Raw genomic sequence first — 22,102 nt, 5'->3', positions numbered from 1 at the left:
GGCCTCAACTTGTCCATTAGACTGGGGATGAGCTGGAGAGGCAAAGCATAAGTTGATGTTGAACTTAGAGCAGAACAACCTGAACTTCTTGTTGTCAAACTGTCGCCCATTGTCAGTGACTATCGCATTGGGAATGCCGAATCTACAAAGGATGTTCTTCCACACGAAGTCTTCTATCTTTGCCTCAGTAATGGTTGCCAAGGGTTCTACTTCGGCCCACTTTGTGAAGTAGTCCACTGCAACGACTGCGTAACAGACTTTGCCCTTCCCTGCCGGCATTGGGCCGATCAAATCAAGTCCCCACTGAGCGAAGGGCCAAGGGCTGATCATAGGAGTAAGAGGCTCTGGAGGGGAATGAGGAATAGTTGCATATCGTTGACATTTGTCACATGAGCGGGATACTTTGATGGCATCCTGGTGGAGTGTTGGCCAGTAATATCCTTGGCGAAAAGTCTTGTGTGCTAGGGACCGAGATCCAGCATGATCTCCACAGACTCCCTCATGTATTTCCCGAAGGACGATTTCCGCCTCGGCAGGCGTAAGACACCTTAAGTATGGCAGGCTAAAACCTCGCTTATAGAGTTGATCATTGATGATCAGGTAGCGGGTAGACTTGTATCGAATTTGCTTAGCCTGGACTTTATCATTTGGGAGGGTGCCATGAGCAAGGAAATTATAGATCGGGGTGATCCAACTATCTCCCTGTTGTAAGTTGCATACTTCTGCGGCCATGGTGCTTGGTGTTGCCAACAGTTCGACATGAATTTTTCTTCCAATCTTGTCTTCCACAGCTGAGGCGAGGTGAGCCAGGGCGTCTGCATGACTGTTTGCCGCTCGAGGAACTTGGGTGATCTGGTAGTGGAAGTGCTTGAGCAAAAGTTGTGTTTGCGCAAGATATGCTGCCATGGAGCTGTCCTTAGCATCAAAGTTGTTGGTAACCTGGTTGACCACTAATTGGGAGTCACTGAAAATATCAATTTGTTTAACCCCGAGGTGTTTGGCCAAACGTAATCCTGCTAGAAGGGCTTCATACTCGGCCTCATTGTTTGATGCCTTGAATTTGAAACGAAGAGCATACTCCATTGCTACTTTGTCGGGCGTAGTCAAGACTAGTCCCGCTCCACAGCCCTGTTGGTTGGATGAGCCATCAACATACAGACTCCATGCTGAGGTCGTTGATTCTACTTTCTGAGCTTCCGATGGTAATGAAGCTACTGCTTCAGGTGTAGAAGCAATGTCAACAGGATATGTGAAGTCGGCGATGAAATCTGCTACTGCTTGACCTTTTTCGGCTGGTTTTGGTTGGTAGGAAATGTCAAACTCACCCAATGCTATCGCCCATTTGATCATTCGTCCAGACGTGTCAGGACTCTGGAGTATCTGTCGAAGAGGGTGATTGGTAAGCACGATGATGGCGTGTGCTTGGAAATAAGGGCGAAGTTTCCGAGCAGACATGACCAATGCTAGAGCTAATTTCTCAATGTTGGAGTATCGTGTCTCCGCATCTTGTAGGGCCTTGCTAGCGTAGTAGACGGGCCGTTCGACACCACTGTCCATTCGAATAAGAACAGAACTGACTGCTGAAGCCGAAACCGATAGATAGATGATGAGAGTGTCACCAACTTCTGGTTTGGAGAGCAGAGGGGCTTTACTCATGTACTCTTTGAGGTTCCTGAATGCCTTGGCACATTCCTCCGTCCATGTAATGTACTTCTTATTTCCCTTGAGTGCTTTGAAGAAAGGAGCACATCTGTCTGTGGCCTTATAGATGAATCTGGTTAAGGCTGCCACCTTGCCAGTAAGGCTTTGGATGTCTTTTGAAGTTATTGGCTCTTTCATGTCGAGGATTGCTTTGATCTTTTCAGGGTTAGCTTCAATGCCTCGTTGGCTAATCATGAAGCCTAAGAATTTGCCAGAGCCCATGCCGAAGGCACATTTGTTGGGGTTCAACCTCATTCGATACCTCTTTAGAATGGTGAAAGTTTCAGATAGGTTGGTGATGTGTTGGTCAGCATGTTTGCTTTTGACTAGCATATCATCAACGTAAACTTCCATGTTCTTCCCAATTTGTTCGGCGAACATTGAATTGACCAGTCTCTGATAAGTTGCTCCTGCATTCTTTAGGCCGAAAGGCATGACTTTATAGCAATATAGTCCCCTGTCAGTAGTGAAGGCCGTGTGTTCTTGGTCTGAGGGGTTCATGAGGATTTGGTTGTATCCTGAATAAGCGTCCATAAAGCTCAAAAGCTCACACCCTGCCGTAGAGTCTATAAGCCTGTCAATAAGAGGAAGAGGGAAACTATCTTTCGGACACCCTTTGTTTAGGTCGGTGTAGTCAACACACATCCTCCACAAGACCTTTTGAAGCGAAAGACTTTCTTTGGTCGGATTTTTCCTAACAAGGACCACATTTGCTACCCATGTCGGGTAATTGACTTCGCGGACAAAGCCTATGCCTTTGAGTTTTTCAACTTCTGCTTTCATTACCTCGTATCGTTCAGCGTCATAAGATCTTCGCTTCTGTCTCACCGGCTTGATCTTGGGGTCAATACTCAAACGATGACAGATGACATCGGGAGAGATGCCTGGCATGTCCTCGTATGACCAGGCGAAGACTTCAGTGTTCTCTTTCAAAAAAGATATCAATGCTAACCGAAGGGGTGGTGACAATGTGGTGCCAATATTCACCATACGGTCTGGATGATCTCTTGAGATAGGTACCTTCTCCAACTCTTCAGCAGGTTGGGCTTGCTGGGTGAAAGAGTCATCTCGAGGATCATCGGGTTGATTGTTGCTATCAGGAAGATCCAAGTTCGCTTCATCTAGGCTGGTCTTTGTGACTTGGTCATGTACAGACAGGGTTTCCTTGGGTCCGGGCAAGTGTTGTTGCTTAACTGAAGTGTTGTAACATGATCGTGCACTAAGCTGATCTCCTCTGATGTAGCCGTTGCCATGGGGGGTTGGAAATTTCATCAACAGCATATGCGTGGATACCATAGCCTTGAGATCATTGATGCCTGTGCGCCCAAAGATGACATTGTATGCCGTTGGGCAGTCAACCACTAGGAAGTTAGTGGTAATGGTAGCCGTGTAAGGGCCTGTACCAATAGTAAAGGGTAAATGTATGCTCCCTAAGGGTTGCACGATATCACCGGAGAAGCTTATCAGAGGAGAAATCGAGCGATCGAGCAAGTGTTCAGCTACACTGAGTGCCCTGAAAGCTTCGGCAAACATGATATTGACCGAAGCCCCTGTGTCTACGAGGATTCGTCGAACATCAAAGTTGGCTATGTGAGCCTCCACGATCAATGGGTCGTTATGAGGGTAGATGATGCCTCTTTCTTCCTCAGGGTAGAAACATATCGGATCCCAGTTAGGCTTTTGATACTTCCCTCCCCTGATGTCTTCCACGTGAAACACTCGGTGACCAGGCCTCAGAATTCGTTCACTGTTTTTCATGGCCCTATTGGAAGATTCAGATATGGGTGTGCCGCCGCTTATGGAATATATGACATTCACCTGGCGTTGGTTACGGTTATCCCTTTGAGGGTGAAGAAGGAATTGATCAATTTTTCCTTCTCGTGCCAAAGCTTCAATACGATCACGGAGGATGATACATTTCTCGCTATCATGGCCGTTATGCTCATGGTCGCAACAAAACATGCCCGCGTTATTCGGGGGCGTGTAATCTGGGTGCCTCGGCTTTGGCTTTGGTATCAGGTGAGCTATGCTGGGGTAAATGGCCGCGCATGTGGCATTCAAGGGCGTGTATGTCTCATACCTTGGGGTAGGGGGTATCTTGACGCGGGTTTGACCCACTGCATTGACTGCCTGGGGGCGAGCGTTATTGTGGCGATACCCTTGGTTATCGGGATAGTGTCCCTTACTCTTTTTACTGAAAGGAGAGTGGTGAGGATGGAAATCCTTCCTTTTGCCTTGAAATTGATATGTCTGTTGATTCGGTGAAGCATTATGCAAGGCATGGGGAGGTGCCACTGCTGTTTGGAAAGTCGAGGTCTTCTCATTTAGGTGAGTCTGGCTTCCACCTCCCACTTGTTGATAAAGGATGGTTGTAGGGGGTTTCTCCTGATATGTCTTTGCCTCGGCGGAGGCATGGTTATAAGCCTGCGCCATCACCTCAGAGTAAGTCTTCCAAGTATTGGCATTGATCATGTATTTAAAGAAACAATCACGTAGGCCTGCCGTGAAGGCTTTGAGGGCAGTCTTGTCGTCTGCCTCGGCACACCGGGAGTATTCATGGCTGAAGCGGCCAGCATACATACGTAATGACTCGTCTGGCTTCTGGCGGATAGTGTACAAGTCATCTGCAGAGTGCAAGCGATCGGTTTGGAAAATGTGTTGGGAAACAAATAGTTTCCTCAATTCCTCAAATGAGTCTACCGTCTCAGGTGTAAGACGACAATACCAATTTAGAGCTCCACCAGAGAGGGTGGAGGGGAAGAGAAGACATCGCTCTTCGTCGGTGTGCATCCGGTATGCCATGGTGGACTCAAAGAGGTTAAGGTGCTCAATCGGGTCTTCTTTTCCAGTATAAAGTTGCAAGCCAAGCTTTTGCTTTGTCTTTGCTTGAAGGGGGGTGTTGAGGATCCTCCTTGTAAGAGGGCCGGGCCTGGGTTGGTTCCAGTCAGGTATTTCAGCCTGACGTTCAGCCTTCAACTTGTTTACTTCCTCAAGAAGTTGTAGGACAAAGGGGTCCTGAGCGGAGTTATGTGTCACTGGAGCTTTCTTTCGTAAATCTCCATCTCCTATTGGAATTAGAAAGGTTTGATCAAGGGCATGTGATTTTTCCCTGGACTCGTTGTACTGGCTTCCAGGGTATGTCTGTCGGAACACCTCTGAGTCCCCTGTACCCTCATGTCTCTCTAGGACTTGTTGCCCCTTCCCCAAATTGGTGGCCAGCTTGGGCCGTGGCAGGGGACCGAGTCTCTCAGAAATCCTTGGGTCATTAATCTTTGAGCTTATATGGATGGAATTCTCTCGACGTTGCTTCAGGAAATCCCGACAATCGCGAAAGACGGCTTTCGATCCTTCTGCCCCTTCAGCAAAGAGGTGTCTCCCTCCACTTCTCATGGTTCGGGTCGAAGCAACTGGGTTAAGAGAAGCCTCATGTTGATTATCAAGTCGAGGGGTAATCTATTCCCTATCAGGGATATCTATGTCGAATGCATGTGACCCTCCATGTTGGAGGGCACCCAGTTGATGGTTGACTTCCACGGGGGCAACAAGCTCGCGTGTCTGAGCTTGCCTAGCTTCGTGGAGTGTCTTGAAGAGCTTCTCATATTGCTCCTGGAGGACCTCATTCCTCATTGCTATCTTGTTGTTCTGAGCTTCCAACTCATCGACTTTAGCTTGAAGAAGAACTCGTTTTCCTTCCTTCTTTCGTTGTTTCGCACTATGTGCAAGGGGGGTGTCATTCTGTGTGCTGTGGCTTCCTTCGCTTCCCATGTTGGAGAGGGATGCCTGATCAAAAGAAAGTGTACGAATGATAGAAACCAGCTTGACACAGCTGAAGAGAGTAGGAATAAGTGTCGTTTCCCACAGACGGCGCCAAATGTTGATGCACAAAATCAGCGAAGACTTTGGTACAACAGAAAGTGTCAGGTTTTGTGACCTTCGCTTGGTTGCTTCGGTCACTAGTGAGGATAAGTACGTAAATGAATAGAGACAGAGAAGCAAACACAGGATGTACGTGGTTCACCCAGATTGGCTACGTCCACGGAGTAGAGGAGTTCTTATTAGTAGTGAAGGGCTTACACAAGTACAAAGGATCAAGCTCTCAATTTAGTGAGTTCTTGTGAATGATTTAACACAAATGGCATTAGGCCATATTGTGGGGGAATGACCCCTATTTATAGAAAAACTTGTAGCTTTGTCACATTGACATGTGTCATGTTATGATTGGTTCTTGATGTCGACACGTGCTGCGCTCTGATTGGCTTCTAATCTTGACACGTGTCGAGTAGTGATTGGCCTCCTGGTCGGAGGGGAACTCTTCTGGGTCCTTGACAGTATAGCGTTGGCCGGTGCTCGGTAGTTTCGGGATTGGTCAAGTATGGTACAAACATTTGCAATTCTTATTTCTATCATTGGCTTGCTACTGTTCTTATATCTTATTGGAAATGTGCAGGTTGGTATGAACTGAATCTTACTTTTTAGTTGTTTTATTATATTTGTTTTTAAGGGCCGCTGTCGCATACAATTATTTGTGAATTGTATTCAAATTGTATAAGATACCTAAGTTCTTTGGTAAACCAGAATTTAATGCAGACAGAAGCTTACTAATGAATTCTACTTGTGGTGAGACAGAATTTAATGCTGAATGAAGCTACCAAAATAAAAGAGGGAATACGGATAATTCAGATGAAGAAGCTAGTGTACGCAAATGGATATTCGAAAATAAATTCCCTGATAATATCAAGAACGAAATCTTGAATAGCATTGAGCAGACATTGAAAAAAAACAAAGATGCTGAGTTGACAAGCCATTCCTTATTCTTCCCTGGCAAACCAAAAGATCTGTAAAACGCCATCTTTTCAAGGATACACTAAAAACAGTATGTTCTTCAACCCTTGATCTCTCTCTCTCTCCATCTATTAATTGCATCCATTTTCACTCCAATATTGTTCTGATAATATATGTCTCTGCTTGCGCGCACATGTGTCTAGGTAAACAAGCTTAAAGACACGAATGAAAAAGTTTTGACGTTGATGTGCGACTACCTGAAGCCAGTGACATACATTGAGAACAGCTTCGTTTTCCGCATGGGAGATCCGCTCGACTGCATGCTGTTCATTGTCGAGGGGACAATGTGGACCTACGCGTCTAGTGATAGTCCAGCTGGGAGTACCTCATCAATGGACATCGAGCCCCTCGGGAAAGGGCAAATTTACGGGGAGGGGCTTCTCGATTGCGCATCGAACACATTTACCAACTTCCAGTCTCCAGCAAACATGTCAAAAGTCAGACAAAAGTAGAAGCATTTGTACTCATGGCCAAGGACTTGGAAACTGTCGTCTCCAGGTACAAAAAATATTGGGACTTGGTCTATTCTAAGAATCGTGAAGAGGTGGCACTTTCTACCTTCCGTGGTTTCCGTACCAAGGCGCAACAACGCCCGTCCTCGTCCCCGGCTGGAATAGGGGATACCAATGGTGAGAGCTTGCCGTTGACAGCAGGAAAATAGTATCTTCAGAAACGTCAAAGTAGAGACACTCAATTTATGGCCAAGAATTCCATACACAACTCTAGCTCAGTACAACTGTACAAGTGAAACAAAATTTGCCTATTCTAATCTAGTCACTTAGCTCAATAAATTTACAGCTCGGGTGATTAAGAATTTTTTTTTTTTTTTTTTTTTTTTTTTTTTTTTTGGAGAACCTCGGCGGTACGAGGGAATTTTATTGATAGGAAAAAAGAAGTTATCCCACTCAGTGACTTGGATTTTCCAAGTCTCCAACCGAGAAGTTTTCCTCACTCGGGAAATTAAGGGAACACTACCCCAACCTACATGCTCCACTCAGAAAGCTTCAACATACAAGCTTCAACAAAAGAAAATTCAAAGAACTTAGCGAAGAAGGCTTTGGTGTATTTAACACAATACGTTAAAATGAAGGAAAGCTTATTTATTGATATCCCCGATCAGCTACAAATATGTACATATACATGAGTCAAAATAAACACACAAGACGGAGCCTTCACAAAGGTTGCTTAGGAGAAGTCTCAGCAGTCGGTAGAGCCCCAGAAAGAGAAGGCACCGGAGGGGGATCATTTGGAGCCTCAGTACTGGACAGAACCCTAGAAGGAGGAGGCATCAGAGGTTGATCATTCGGAGCTTCATTACGCGGTACAGCCCCAGAAGACGAAGGCAATAAATGCCTTTGGAACAAACCCACAAATCTCTGATGATCAAGTAAAACCTGACCATCAGTTTCCTTCATCTGGTCAAGCTTCCTCTTCATGTTTGTAGCATAGTCATGTGCGAGCCGGTGCAACTGTTTATTCTCATGCTTGAGCCCTCTAATCTCCTGTTTGAGACTCATCACTTCAGCCGCCAATGATTCAACTTGGCGGGTTCGAGCAAATAGGCGTTGGGCCATATTAGACACAGAACCTGCACACTGAACACTGAGAGCCAGCGAATCCTTAACAGCTAACTCATCAGACCGTTTGGAAAGTAGTCTGTTATCTTTGGGAGTGAGAAGGTTCCTGGCCACCACCGCAGCGGTCATATCATTCTTCATCACGGAATCCCCAACGGTAAGAGGACCAGTAGGGGAGACGAAGGATGGGCGCCATATGTTGTCTGGAGAAGGCGGGGCTGCCTCTTCAACAAGGTTCAAGTCAAAACGACGGTCGGAGGGGCCAGACATTTTCAAAGGTGTTGAAGAGAGAAAAGGTCGGACAAATCAAGATCTTAAAAGTGCAAGAATGAAGCTTCTACTGGTGGAGATTCAAGTGTGCTTTGGAACTTAATGCTAGCCTCTATAAAAATCTGCACTCGACGGAGCTTCAGAAATCGAAGAGGCGCCTGCTCAGAAATCGAAGAGGCGTTTGCTTTCTCAAAAGCTGGGCTGCTTAGAGATCACGAGGGTTGATATCAGAAATCGAAGAGGCGTTTGCTTTCTCAAAAGTTGGGCTGCTCAAAGACCACGAAGACCGATCTCAGAAATCGAAGAGGCGCTCGCTTTCTCAAAAGCTGGGCTCCCCAGAGACCACGAGGGCCGATCTCAGAAATCGAAGAGGCACCTACTTTTCCAGCCTTGTCAGCACCCGTCACACGCACACTCAGCTTTGCGGAAATTATGGGCATTCTGTCGAAGACTTCTGGGGAAGTAGAAAACACATGAATCTTACTGTTCAATCACCCACTTCCCACACGCAACAATAGCTCATGGGTACCACAAATAATTTTGCCAAAGTTCTCTGCCAAAGTTGAGCACGTGAAGCTTGCAGCTCCCACTACATCGCTCTGACCAAGAAGGGTAAAAGAATAGCAAAGAAACAGCACTAACAAAGTTTAGACCCATAAATTTTGAAGGTCTAGCTACCATATTATTACCCACAAGGGTAAAGGAACGGTACCACTGCTGGATAATTGGAAAGTCCCTGTGTGTCAACCTCTGTGCTTCGTGGCAAGGTAGATTAGCAAACATGCCCAACCTTTACTCACATTCGAGAAAACACTCCCAATAAGATTGCTTGCTCCAAAATCGAAGAGGCACCGTCCTCCGAATCTCGAGAGCCAGACTCCCAACATGACTACTTTCTTAAAAATCGAATAGAGGGTAAAGGAATAGTACCATTGCTGGATAATTGGAAAGTCCCTGTGTGTCAACCTCTGTGCTTCGTGGCAAGGTAGACTAGCAAACATGCCCAACCTTTACTCACATTCGAGAAAACACTCCCAACAAGATTGCTTGCTCCAAAATCGAAGAGGCACCGCCCTCCGAATCTCGAGAGCCAGACTCCCAACGTGATTACTTTCTCAAAAATCGAAGAGACACTGCTCCCCGAATCTTTGAGAGCCAGACCCCCAGCATGATTGCTTTCTCAAAAATCGATGAGGCATCGTTCTCCGAATCAATCGAAGAGGCGCTCGCTTTCTCAAAAGCTGGGCTGCTCAGAGACCACGAGGGCCGATCTCAGAAATCGAAGAGGCACCTACTTTTCTAGCCTTGTCAGCACCTGTCACACGCACACTCAGCTTTGCAGAAATTATGGGCATTCTGTCGAAGACTTCTGGTGAAGTAGAAAGCACATGAATCTTACTGTTCAATCACCCACTTCCCACACGCAACAATAACTCATGGGTACCACAGATAACTTTGCCAAAGTTCTCTGCCAAAGTTGAGCACGTGAAGCTTGCAGCTCCCACTACATCGCTCTGACCAAGAAAGGTAAAAGAATAGCAAAGAAACAGCACTAACAAAGTTTAGACACATAAATTTTGAAGGTCTAGCTACCATATTATTACCCACAAGGGTAAAGGAACAGTACCACTGCTGGATAATTGGAAAGTCCTTGTGTGTCAACCTCTGTGCTTCGTGGCAAGGTAGACTAGCAAACATGCCCAACCTTTACTCACTTTCGAGAAAACACTCCCAACAAGATTGCTTGTTCCAAAATCGAAGAGGCACCGTCCTCCGAATCTCGAGAGCCAGACTCCCAACATGACTACTTTCTCAAAAGCGAAGATAGGGTAAATGAACAGTACCATTGCTGGATAATTGGAAAGTCCCTGTGTGTCAACCTTTGTGCTTCGTGGCAAGGTAGACTAGCAAACATGCCCAACCTTTACTCACATTCGAGACAACACTCCCAACAGGATTGCTTGCTCCAAAATCGAAGAGGCACCGCCCTCCGAATCTCGAGAGCCAGACTCCCAACATGATTACTTCCTCAAAAATCGAAAAGACACTGCTCTCCGAATCTCGAGAGCCAGACCCCCAGCATGATTGCTTTCTCAAAAATCGAAGAGGCATCGTTCTCCGAATCTCGAGAGCCAGATACCACAGACCACTTTTTCAAAGTGCTCTGACAGAGTTAAAACATGTGAAACTGGCAGCTCCCACTACCGTGCTATGACCAAGCAGGGTAAAGGAATAACATTACTACTTGTTGTTAGGGAGACTCCTATATATGTCGACCTCCATCCCCAACGGACAGGCAGACCTGCAAAAATGCTCAACCCTTCATCATATCTGAGAGGGCACTCCCAACGAAGCCTTTCGAAATATTCAGCTTTCTTTCCCCCCGATAATACCTCTGCAAACAAGCTATACTACAGCAATAATATCTCATATCATCAGGGTTAAAAGCAAGAGTATCCCATATCATGCTTTTTCCCTGTCTTTTCCTTTGGCCTTGTTTTTACCTGCAAGACAAGGAGAAAGAGAGCAATCAGTCAGCACTTGGAATCAAGCTTCCAGCCAGGAACTGACTGCCTGGAACCCCTTACCTGATTACTTACCTGGCATTGCTCTCGAGTACTCATTTTCAACATCTTATGTTTCCAGGGAAGATTCCGCATCTGCTTGAGGAACAGATAGGGCAAGTGCGAAGGATACAAGGAAGCATGTGGAGACAAGCGTAACAGCACACGTGCCGATACATCCATTACTCTGTCAAAAGCAAAAGTATCCCATATCAGCAGGGTGGAACGTACTCTAGATTTGATGGACTTGTTTTGACCCTCAAATTCTTCAGTCGGCCTTATACTCTGGAGGAAACCAGAAAACCCTCCAGCTCAGTTCAAGAATAAGCCTGTGGAAAGTTACTTCTTCAAAAGCAAAAGTATCTCATATCATCTCTTCTCATTTTTCTTCTCTTTATCCTTCATGCTGCTGCAAGATGGGGAGAAGGTGAACAATCAGTCGGAGCTCTGATTGCTTACCTTGTCTGTCACCTCTTTCAGCAGACCCCCTAGCTCGGCGACTTGGGGGACTCCTACTACATGGTTTGTATCGCGCTTGACCAAGCCTGAGACTACAAGTAAGCTTCAAGTGAAATTGATACATTACCTTGTGCATCTCCACCAGTTAAAGATACCACCCCTGGATGGAGGAAGAGTACTTCCAGAGAAGATGCCACATCTACCTATGAGACAGATAAGGCAAGTCAAGACGACACCACACTCCGATACTTAGAAGTTTCGTGATTACGAGATCATTCTCCCACAATATTTCCTAATGTCATTTGTACTAAATCATTCACTTGTACTCACTAAAGGAGAGCTTGAACCTATGTACTTGTGTAAACCCTTCACAATTAATGAGAACTCTTCTATTCCGTGGACGTAGCCAATCTGGGTGAACCACGTACATCTTGTGTTTGCTTTCCTATCTCTATCCATTTATATACTTATCCACACTAATGACCGGAGCAATCTAGCGAAGATCACAAAAAGCGACCGTTTTCGCTTCCTAAGATCTATCTTGCAAGAGAACGGAGAATTAGATGGAGATCTCAACCATAGAATACGAGCTGGATGGATGAAGTGTAAGAGTGCATCCGGCGTGTTGTGTGACCGTCGTAGGCCACTGAAGCTCAAGGGAAAATTTTATAGGACGGCAATAAGGCCAGCGATGTTGTATGGCACATAATGTTAGGCGGTGAAGCATCAACACGTACACAAAATGGGTGTAGCGGAGATGAGGATGCTTCGTGGGATGTGTGGGCACACGAGAAATGATAAGATTGGGAATGAGGATATCCGAGGTAAAGTAGGAGTAGCCGAAATTGTAGGAAAGATGAGAGAAAATCGGCTCCGATGATTTGGACATGTGCAAAGAAGGCCGACTGACGCTCCGGTTCGAAGATGTGACTACGGGACAGAGGTTCAGGGCCAAAGGGGTAGAGGAAGACCTAGGAAAACTTTGGAAGAGACTCTAAGAAAAGACTTAGAGTACTTGGATCTAACGGAGGACATGACACAAAACCGAGCGCAATGGCGTTCTAGGATTCATATAGCCGACCCCACTTAGTGGGAAAAGGCTTTATTGTTGTTGTTGTTGTTGTTGTATTCTTCTAACATTTAGGGGGGAATCTGTATGTTATCCAGTATTCTAGTAGATAGGATGTTGTATTTTCACACATACATCAAGAGTTTGAGACTCCCCATTTTTTAAAGTATTGTAATAGTTTCACATCCTCCCATTTCACTTAATAACAATATATTTTTTTTCATAAAGGAGATGGGGGAAACTAGGCCCTCTTAAAGTCATCATGATCGTTTTAAACTCGGGCCATTATTGAACAATATATGTTTTACGATTTTGTATATTAAGGCCCATTAAATGGGCCCACTCGTTTTAGTGAGAACCAGAGGCCCAACCCATCTCAGTAATGGAATTAAAAAACACATGCAGAACTTATGAAGTGAGAAGACGAAAGCAAACAGTGCTCATCGTCGTCCAGTCCAAGAAGCGGGCTCAAAAGTCAACTGATATGGCGGTCGGTCTTGGCGACGTTCAGTGCTTGTCCTCGTTTGAGCAGTCAGTGCCTGTCCCCGTTCGACTCAAAAGACGAATGTTATTTAATTTATATAAATACACTGAACGATTTCTCATGAGAGAAATGCGATATACTTTGGCTTTGAATTCCATTAATTCGTCTTAGGAAAATAGATAAAATATTAAATTTAAAAGAAAATTAAAGAAATAAATTTGAAAACTTTGAATTTTAACAATAATGATAAAATAAAAAGTAAAATAAATAGTATCAGAATTAAGGTATAAAAATAAATTTTTTTGTTAAAATAAACAATACCAAAAAACTTTTCATTAAAGTACTCTAAATTTAATCGTAAGATGACACGGCGTACGTTTGAAACTTGGAAAACAGGACTTCGAGCAAAAGAAAGATGCATAATTTTATTTTTTTTGAAAGTCAGGATGGGGCCATGCAATCCTTGGTCTCTTATTTGTTCCGCCAGTGACTTGTTAATCAAATGGCAATTTATAATTTCTGACATGAGGATTAGTTTTTCAGTGTTAAATTCCACACTTGACAACTCATCCGTTCGTCGTGGTTTGCAAGGTTTGCATAATGAATCTGGATTGTTTGTCATTCTCATTCTCTTCTATATTCTGAGATCACGGTTAAGTCACGTCAATATTTTATATTTTCAGTATTTTTGTCTTATTATTTCTATAAAAAAATCAATATAAAATATTGACGTGGCTTAACTGTGACCACATAAATAAAAGGCTCGTTCGATTGAAAAGTCAACTGATATGGTGTTCAGTCTTGGCGACGTTCAGTGCTTGTCCTCGTTTGAGCAGTCAGTGCTTGTCCTTATTTGACTCAAAAGGCGAATGTTGTTTAATTTATATAGATACACTGAACGATTTCTCATGAGAGAAATGCGATATACTTAGGCTTTGAATTCCATTAATTCGTCTTAGGAAAATAGATACAATATTAAATTTAAAAGAAAATTAATGAAATAAGTTTGAAAACTTTGAATTTTAATAATAAGAATAAAATAAATAATATCAGAATTAAATTATAAAAATAATTTTTTTATTAAAATAAATAATACCAAAAAACTTTTCATTAAAATACTTTAAATTTAATCCTAAGATGAGACGGGGTATGTTTGAAACTTGGAAAACAGGACTTCGAGCAAAAGAAAGATGCATAATTTTAATTTTTTTGAAAGTCAGGATGGGACCATGCAATCCTTGGTCTCTTATTTCTTCCGCCAGTGACTTATTAATCAAATGGCAATTTAATAATTTATGACATGAGGATTAGTTTTTTAGTGTTAAATTCCACACTTGACAACTCATCCGTTCGTCGCGGTTTGCAAGGTTTGCATAATGAACCTGGATTATCTGTCATTCTCATCCTCTCCTATATTCTGATATCACAGTTAAGTCACGTCAACATTTTATATTTTCAATGCTTTTTGTCTTATTATGTCTATAAAAAAAATCAATATAAAATGTTGACGTGGCTTAACTATGACCATATAAATAAAAGGCTCATTCGACTCAAAAGTCAACTGATATGGCGGTTGGTCTTGGCGACGTTCAGTGCTTGTCCTTGTTTGAGCAGTCAGTGCTTGTCCTCGTTCGACTCAAAAGGCGAATGTTGTTTAATTTATATAAATACACTGAACGATTTCTCATGAGAGAAATGCGATATACTTTGGGTTTGAATTCTATTAATTCGTCTTAGGAAAATAGATAAAATATAAAATTTAAAAGAAAATTAATGAAATAAGTTTGAAAACTTTAAATTTTAATAATAAGGATAAAATAAATAGTATCAGAAATGAATTATAAAAATAATTTTTTTATTAAAATAAACAATACCAAAAAACTTTTCATTAAAGTACTCTAAATTTAATCATAAGATGAGACGGGGTATGTTTGAAACTTGGAAAACAGGACTTCGAGCAAAAGAAGGATGCATAATTTTATTTTTTTTTGAAAGTCAAGATGGGGCCATGCAATCCTTGGTCTCTTATTTCTTCCGCCAGTGACTTGTTAATCAAATGGCAATTTAATAATTTTGGACATGAGGATTAGTTTTTTAGTGTTAAATTCCACACTTGACAACTCATCCATTCGTCGTGGTTTGCAAGGTTTGCATAATGAACCTGAATTGTCTGCCCTTCTCATCCCCTCTTATATTCTGAGATCACGGTTAAGTCACGTCAACATTTTATATTTTCAGTGCTTTTTGTCTTATTATTTTTATAAAAAAATTAATATAAAATGTTGACGTGGCTTAATCGTGACTACATAAATAAAAGGCTCGTTCGACTCAAAAGTCAACTGATATGGCGGTCGGTCTTGGTGACGTTTAGTGCTTGTCCTCGTTTGAGCAGTCAGTGCTTGTCCTTGTTTGACTCAAAAGACGAATGTTGTTTAATTTATATAAATACACTGAACGATTTCTAATGAGAGAAATGCGATATACTTTGGCTTTGAATTCCATTAATTCGTCTTAGGAAAATAGATAAAATATTAAATTTAAAAGAAAATTAATGAAATAAGTTTGAAAACTTTGAATTTTAATAATAAGGCTAAAATAAATAGTATCAGAATTAAATTATAAAAATAATTTTTTTTATTAAAATAAACAATACCAAATTTTTTTCATTAAAGTACTCTAAATTTAATCGTAAGATGAGACGGGGTATGTTTGAAACTTGGAAAACAGGACTTCGAGCAAAAGAAGGATGCATAATTTTATTTTTTTTGAAAGTCAGGATGGGACCATGCAATCCTTGGTCTCTTATTTGTGACTTGTTAATCAAATGGCAATTTAATAATTTCTGACATTAGGATTTGTTTTTTAGTGTTAAATTCCACACTTGACAACTCGTCCGTTCGTCGCGGTTTGCAAGGTTTGCATAATGAACCTGAATTGTCTGTCATTCTCATCCCCTCTTATATTATGAGATGACGGTTAAGTTACGTTAATATTTTATATTTTCAGTGCTTTTTGTCTTATTATTTTTATAAAAAAATCAATATAAAATGTTGACGTGGCTTAACCATGACCACATAAATAGAAGGGGATAAAAAGAGTATGAAATGTGAATGACAGACAATCCATGTGCTTGCATAATTGGTATGGTAGAACAAGAAGTTCATTACAGAAAGACTTGGGAGAGAAGAAGATTAACAACCTTCGTCAAATGCTTTTTTTTTCTTTTCAAGTCAATGTTTTTACCTACAGCTAAGTCAATAAGAAGATTAACAACCTTCGTCAATGTTTTTTTTTTTTTTTAAAACCTTAACGAAAAGTTTTTAGTATTGTTAACTTTAACAAAAAATTATATTTTTACGTTAAAACATCAATCCTAATACTATTAACTTTATTTTTTATTTTATTTTTATCGTTAAAACTTAAAATTTTCAAATCATTTTTATTAATTTTTTTATTTATTTTTATCAAGTCAATGTTTTTACCTGCAGCCAAGTCAATAATCAATATAATAAAGGAACTTGAACCACTAGTCTCAGGGTAGCATTAATTAATCCATGTAACTAAACAAACACTCTCTCTCTCTCTCTCTCTCTGATCACTCACATTTTCTTTGTACTGTCAGGCTAGCAGGGAATACTGATCAGCACGGTGTATCAGAAACACGAATTGAGTAGTTATGGCCAACAGAAGAGAAGCTGTGGATGTGGAGAACCCGGCAGAGGGGTTAGTACTTCTTTACATTGCAATTTGTTTCTGTAATTTTCCAAATGTTAACTTTGTATCAAACACTTGGACTCGTATCTTTACTGTCTTTGGCTGGTCAAAATACTTCATTGATCATGTGCCTGTAACTTGTGATTAGGATCCATGCACAACCTTCACTTATATGTTTCGTTGGAGCAATTTAAGTCATTCGTGTTTCAATCTCACCTTTCTCTTTCAAATGCCAAGCAGTTAATTTTCTGCATATTAATTGTCTGTCTAATTCTTCTCATGAACTCTCGTATGCATATCCACTTGTTTATGTATATACCTTATAAACTCTAATTGTCTTTGAAACAGCACCCTACTGGATCTTTTTATGTTTTTTTCATGATTTTGATGGGTGCAATTTGTTCTTTTTTTATGTCGTTTCAAGATTTGTTACAAGACCTCGGAACCCAGCGACTACAAGGGTATTATGTGTCCCAATAAAGGGAATTCGTGATGAACAGGGGAAATTCCTTCCCAGATGGAGTATGATATTTGTAATGTCCTGTGTGTTAGCCGTCTCAATAGATCCTCTCTTCTTTTACATTTTAATCATTGATCAAGATAAGATGTGCCTTCAGATGGACAAAACGCTGAGGACTATTGTTCTTGTACTGCGAACACTAACGGATATCATTTTCACTGTGCATTTTGTATATAAAATTTACGTCAGTATTAAAGTTCAAATGCACAAAAAAATGAGGGATAATGTGCCCGCAAATACCACGAAAACTACGGCCTCAACTACCCTGGCACTTGTGGCCCCAAGTACCCAAAGACTTGGGGCCTTAAGTACCCTGAACACCGAGACCTCCATACAAACTGAAGGAAATTTGGATCGAAAATCAAAAGGAAGAGTGTTGATTGAATTTGGCAAGAAAATAGTTCAAAAGATGTCGTGGTTATCTTTCTCCATCATAAATGATTTTCTCGCTCTTCTTCCCGTTCCACAAGTAAGAGAAACTAAAATCTATTTTTTTGTGTGCAGCTATTCTTAACCAGCTAGCTGTAATTATCAGATTTCTAACCCCTTTTTATTTCTTTTTTCCAGTTGCTAATAGTAGTTACTTTTTACCATACGAGAGGCGCTGCATACGTGGAACATAAAAAGGTTCTGAATGCCTTCCTTCTTGGTCAATATCTACCAAGGATTTATCGAATTCACCAGTTGTCCAAGGAACTTCGAAAGAATGCTGGAATATGGGTTAAAGGTCTCTTCAATTTTTTTCTCTACATTCTTGCCAGTCACGTAAGTTTCGTCACGATTGTCATTTCATTATAACATTGTGTATTCACTTATGCCGGATGAAGCTTTCTTTTAGAAATGTTGGACTAACGTTGGATTTTGATTTCTTGTTTCGGATTATATGTACTCTCAAACTTACTTCCATTTCAATTATTACAAGACAATATTTTGTTTGTTCGATTAGTTAATGTGAAAACTCATAGCATTTCCCTACATAATTTTTCCTTAATTGATAAATCATTTGATTATGAATTTGTGACATTTGTAGATACTTGGAGCTTCTTGGTATTTCTTTTCTATTCAGCGAGAGACATCATGTTGGCATAGTGCCTGTGCAAAACATAGTCCAGATCGTATTGGATGTATGAATACTTTCTATTGTCAGCGTCGAACTACTACTTCGAGAAATAAAACATTTCTAAAAGAGCATTGCCCGATAAATGCTACAGATGGAGCTCGCTATGATTTTGGAATATTTCTCGATTCTCTTAAGAATCATAACTCAGAGCATATCAAGTTTGGAAAGAAGTTCCTTTACTCTTTCTGGTGGGGCTTGCGAAATATAAGGTTTGCACATATGCACTGGCGACCAATGATTTTTCAAATTAATGAATAAAAACTTATCTAGATCAGGCACAGTATCATTTAGATTGCTTGATCAAGTAACTACTCTTTTGCAGTAATTTTGGAACGAGTTTGTCAACAAGCACGTATGTCTGGGAAAACTTGTTTGCAATTCTTATTTCTATCATTGGCTTGCTACTGTTCTTATATCTTATCGGCAATGTGCAGGTTGGTTTATACTTAATCTCACTATATATTAGGTTTATTTTTCAATCATTTCCTTCATGGCCGCTGTTGTATACAATTAATGAATTCTACTTGTGGTGAGACAGACTTTAATGCAGCTGGAAGCTACAAAATCTGAAGAAACAAGACGGAAGATTCGGATGAAGAAGCTGGATGTATGCAAGTGGATATCCGAAAATAACTTCCCTGATGATGTCAAGAGCGAAATCATGAATAGCATAGATCAAGCATTGAAGGAAAACAAAGATGCTGATGTCGACAAGCCATTCCTTATTCTTCCCTGGCAAACCAAAAGATCTGTAAAACGCTATCTTTTCATGAAAACACTAAAAAATGTATGTTCTTCAACCCTCCATCTCTATCTCCATCTATTAATTGTTCGAAAATATTAGTATATTATAATTATTTGAGTTTGCTTGTTAGTTAGTATATGGGCCTAGCCCATCAGAATTAAGGTTTCTAGGTATTGTTCTCTATAAATATAGCTTATAGTTTAGCATGAATATTAAGTCATTCACAATGTAGCCTCCTAGGGTTTTGTAGCCGTTTCGGCATTCTCGTTCATTCAATAATATTCCTATTATTTTGTTAGTCTCGTTCGTTGCACACTCTGATATTCAACTTGGTATCAGAGCAGGTTTCATCCTTCGGGATTTAATCTGCTTTGGGTTGGTATCTGTTCGTTTGTGTTCCTTCGTGTTCAGATTGTCTAGTTGTTTTTGACAGTTGCAAGAAAAAAAAAAGTGTGTTAATTTTATCAGTTCTCGCCGCCGCCGTCCATTACCACTTGTTGCCACACCCACTTGAATCTGCCGCACCTACCATCACTTGCATCGCATCTCCGCATCACTACCATGCCGCTTAATCAACCCTCACTCAACCCGCACTCAACCCGCACCAGTACCTGACCTGCAATGTTGCTCTGCATCCATGATTTCCCTGTTGTCACCTGTCAAAACCACCGAAGCTGCACCCTTGTCGTACCATCTTCGCAAGCCCAAATCCCATGAACTTGTACTAGATCCAGCTACAATCTGGGAGTTTGTATCTGCTAGTCTAGAAACAAAATGAAAAGAGAAAAGGGAAAAAAAAACAAAATAAGAGAGAAAAATGAAGGAAAAAGAAAAATTGTACGGAGTTTTTGAGGCCCCTACACGGGCAAAGGAAAAAAATATGGTTTAAGTTTGTTTTAGGCCCGCATACTCTTTGGAATTGTTTTGTGACCGTCACTCGAGTGTTGAATTGTGACCATTCGAGTGATAGTATTTGTGTTTGTTTGTTCGTTGTTAGAATTGAGATATGAAAATTTTGTCCGTTTAGAGACGGGTTCTTTCCATACTCTCAACACTAGCCAATTTGAACCAGAACCAATTTGCCAGTCAAGTCAAGTCAAGTTCGCAAGTTCGCCAGTCAAGTCAAGTCCAGTCAAGTTTGCATGTCTGCCAATCCGCATCTGTTTGTTTGCAAACTCATGTCATATACCGCCATGAGTTTGACGGGGGGTGTTGGAGAATATTAGTATATTATAATTATTTGAGTTTGTTTGTTAGTTAGTATATGGGCCTAACCCATCTGAATTAGGGTTTCTAGGTATTGCTCTATATAAATAAAGCTTATAGTTTAGCATGAATATGAAGTCATTCACAATGTAGCCTCTTAGGGTTTTGTAGCCGTTTCGGCATTCTCGTTCGTTTAATAATATTCCTATTATTTTGTTAGTCTCATTCGTTGCGCACTCTGATATTCAACTTTAATTGTTGTTCTGATGTGCGTGCGCTGGTGTTTAGGTAAAAATGCTTAAAGATATGGATGAAAAAGTGTTGAGGTTGATGTGCGACTATTTGAAGCCAAGGACATACATTGAGAACAGCTTCGTTTTCCGGAAGGGAGATCCGCTCGACTGCATGCTGTTCATTATCGAAGGGACAATGTGGACTTACGCGTCTAGTGATAGTCAAGCTGGGAAGGGAATCTCATCAATGGCTACCAAGCCCCTCGGGAAAGGGCAGTTTTACGGGGAGGAGCTTCTCGATTGGGCATCAGACAATTTCACTGAACTTCCGGTCTCTAGCAAACATGTCAAAAGTCAGACAAAAGTAGAAGCATTTGTGCTCATGGCCAAGGACTTGGAAAATGTAGTCTGTAGATACAAACAATATTGGGACTTCCTTAATTGTAACAATCCTGAAGAGGTGGAAAAGGTAGCACTTTCTACTGTTCGTCGTTTCCGTACCAAGGCGCAACAACGCCTGCCCCAGTCCCCGGCTAAAAGAGCTGAGATGCCAATGAAGGGGGAATTGGATCCTCTCCAAGGCAAACCCTCAGGATCCTTCTGACCCAATAATACGGGTCGTTGGATTTTGATCCAACTGTAAACACGGAAATTCCTGCGATGAATGAGACAATAACACGTGTACAAAATAATATTTGTATTGATGATTTAGGGGTTACAATCTCTTCTACAAATTTAGCCTTTGTATCTATCTTTGTAATGGGTGGATTTGATGTTGTTGATCCAAATGGGCCGTCGAGGCTTGATCTTGGGATAAATAGTTGTGCGGATTTGTCGACGTCGTTGATCCAAAGGGCCGTCAAGGCTTGATCTAAGGATGAACGAATGATGAATGATGAACACTTTCTTCAAGGGCCGTCGGGGCTTGATCTTGAATTAGTGGAAGTTATTCAAGGGCCGTTGAGGCTTGATTTTGAATGAGGATTTGACGAAGAACGAAGAGAGCTTTCTTGAACCTTCGGGATTTGCTTGGGAGCTTTAGAGTTTCAAAGCTTCAAGGTTGTGGTGTGAGGTGAATTGGTTATGAATTGGTGTCCCCAAAATGAATGTCTTGGCCTCCTATTTATAGAATTCCAAAACCTGATTTTTTGAATTTAAATAATCAGATGAAATAAATCATTTCTACCAGGTGTTGACACGTGTCCTGTTTGATGACTTTTTCGATTTATTTCGATTTTTCGTTTAGTCACATGCTATGTGTAAAATTTATATGACACGTGAACGTTGAAATTTTAATTATTGATCAACATTTATTTCACCGAAATTTCGATGTCTACAAATGCCCCCACTTCAAGGTGCGTCGTATACATATGCTTGTCACGTGTAGAAGATGCGTTTTGAAGTCCCTTACTGCAGATGTCGATCCAAGGGTCGTTGAGGCTTGATCTTGAACTAGCTGGTAATTTCTTCAAGGGCCGTCGGGGCTTGATCTTGAATTTGGCTGGAAGATTTTCTAGTTTCCTCCAATTGTTGATTTTCCACAGGCTTAATCTTGAACTGGGCTGGAGGGTTTTTTGGTTTCCTCCAAAGGACTTTTC

At 41.3% G+C, this 22,102-nt stretch overlaps 1 protein-coding gene across 1 annotated transcript; it reads left to right on the top strand.

The window, feature by feature from the left end:
- Positions 1–16,530: 16,530 nt before the first annotated feature.
- Positions 16,531–21,217, top strand: LOC126624448 (cyclic nucleotide-gated ion channel 1-like). The gene is made up of 7 exons (XM_050293511.1): positions 16,531–16,689; positions 17,105–17,669; positions 17,768–17,965; positions 18,231–18,529; positions 18,643–18,754; positions 18,859–19,107; positions 20,560–21,217. The coding sequence occupies exons 1-7, from the start codon at positions 16,643–16,645 to the stop codon at positions 21,106–21,108; spliced, it is 2,019 nt and encodes a 672-aa protein (XP_050149468.1). The 5' UTR covers positions 16,531–16,642; the 3' UTR covers positions 21,109–21,217.
- Positions 21,218–22,102: the final 885 nt, after the last annotated feature.

The sequence above is a fragment of the Malus sylvestris genome, chromosome 1 (assembly GCF_916048215.2).
Source record: "Malus sylvestris chromosome 1, drMalSylv7.2, whole genome shotgun sequence".
Lineage (NCBI taxonomy): Eukaryota > Viridiplantae > Streptophyta > Magnoliopsida > Rosales > Rosaceae > Malus > Malus sylvestris.
This window is presented reverse-complemented; position numbering and strand designations above follow the sequence as displayed.

What these genes read in the sequence shown, in the direction of transcription:
- LOC126624448 (XM_050293511.1), top strand. Translation starts at nt 16,643, where the DNA reads ATGGCCAACAGAAGAGAAGCTGTGGATGTGGAGAACCCGGCAGAGGG. An exon ending in GTGGAGAACCCGGCAGAGGG is followed by an intron (nt 16,690 to 17,104) that starts GTTAGTACTTCT and finishes TGTCGTTTCAAG; the next exon opens with ATTTGTTACAAGACCTCGGA. An exon ending in TCTACATTCTTGCCAGTCAC is followed by an intron (nt 17,966 to 18,230) that starts GTAAGTTTCGTC and finishes TGACATTTGTAG; the next exon opens with ATACTTGGAGCTTCTTGGTA.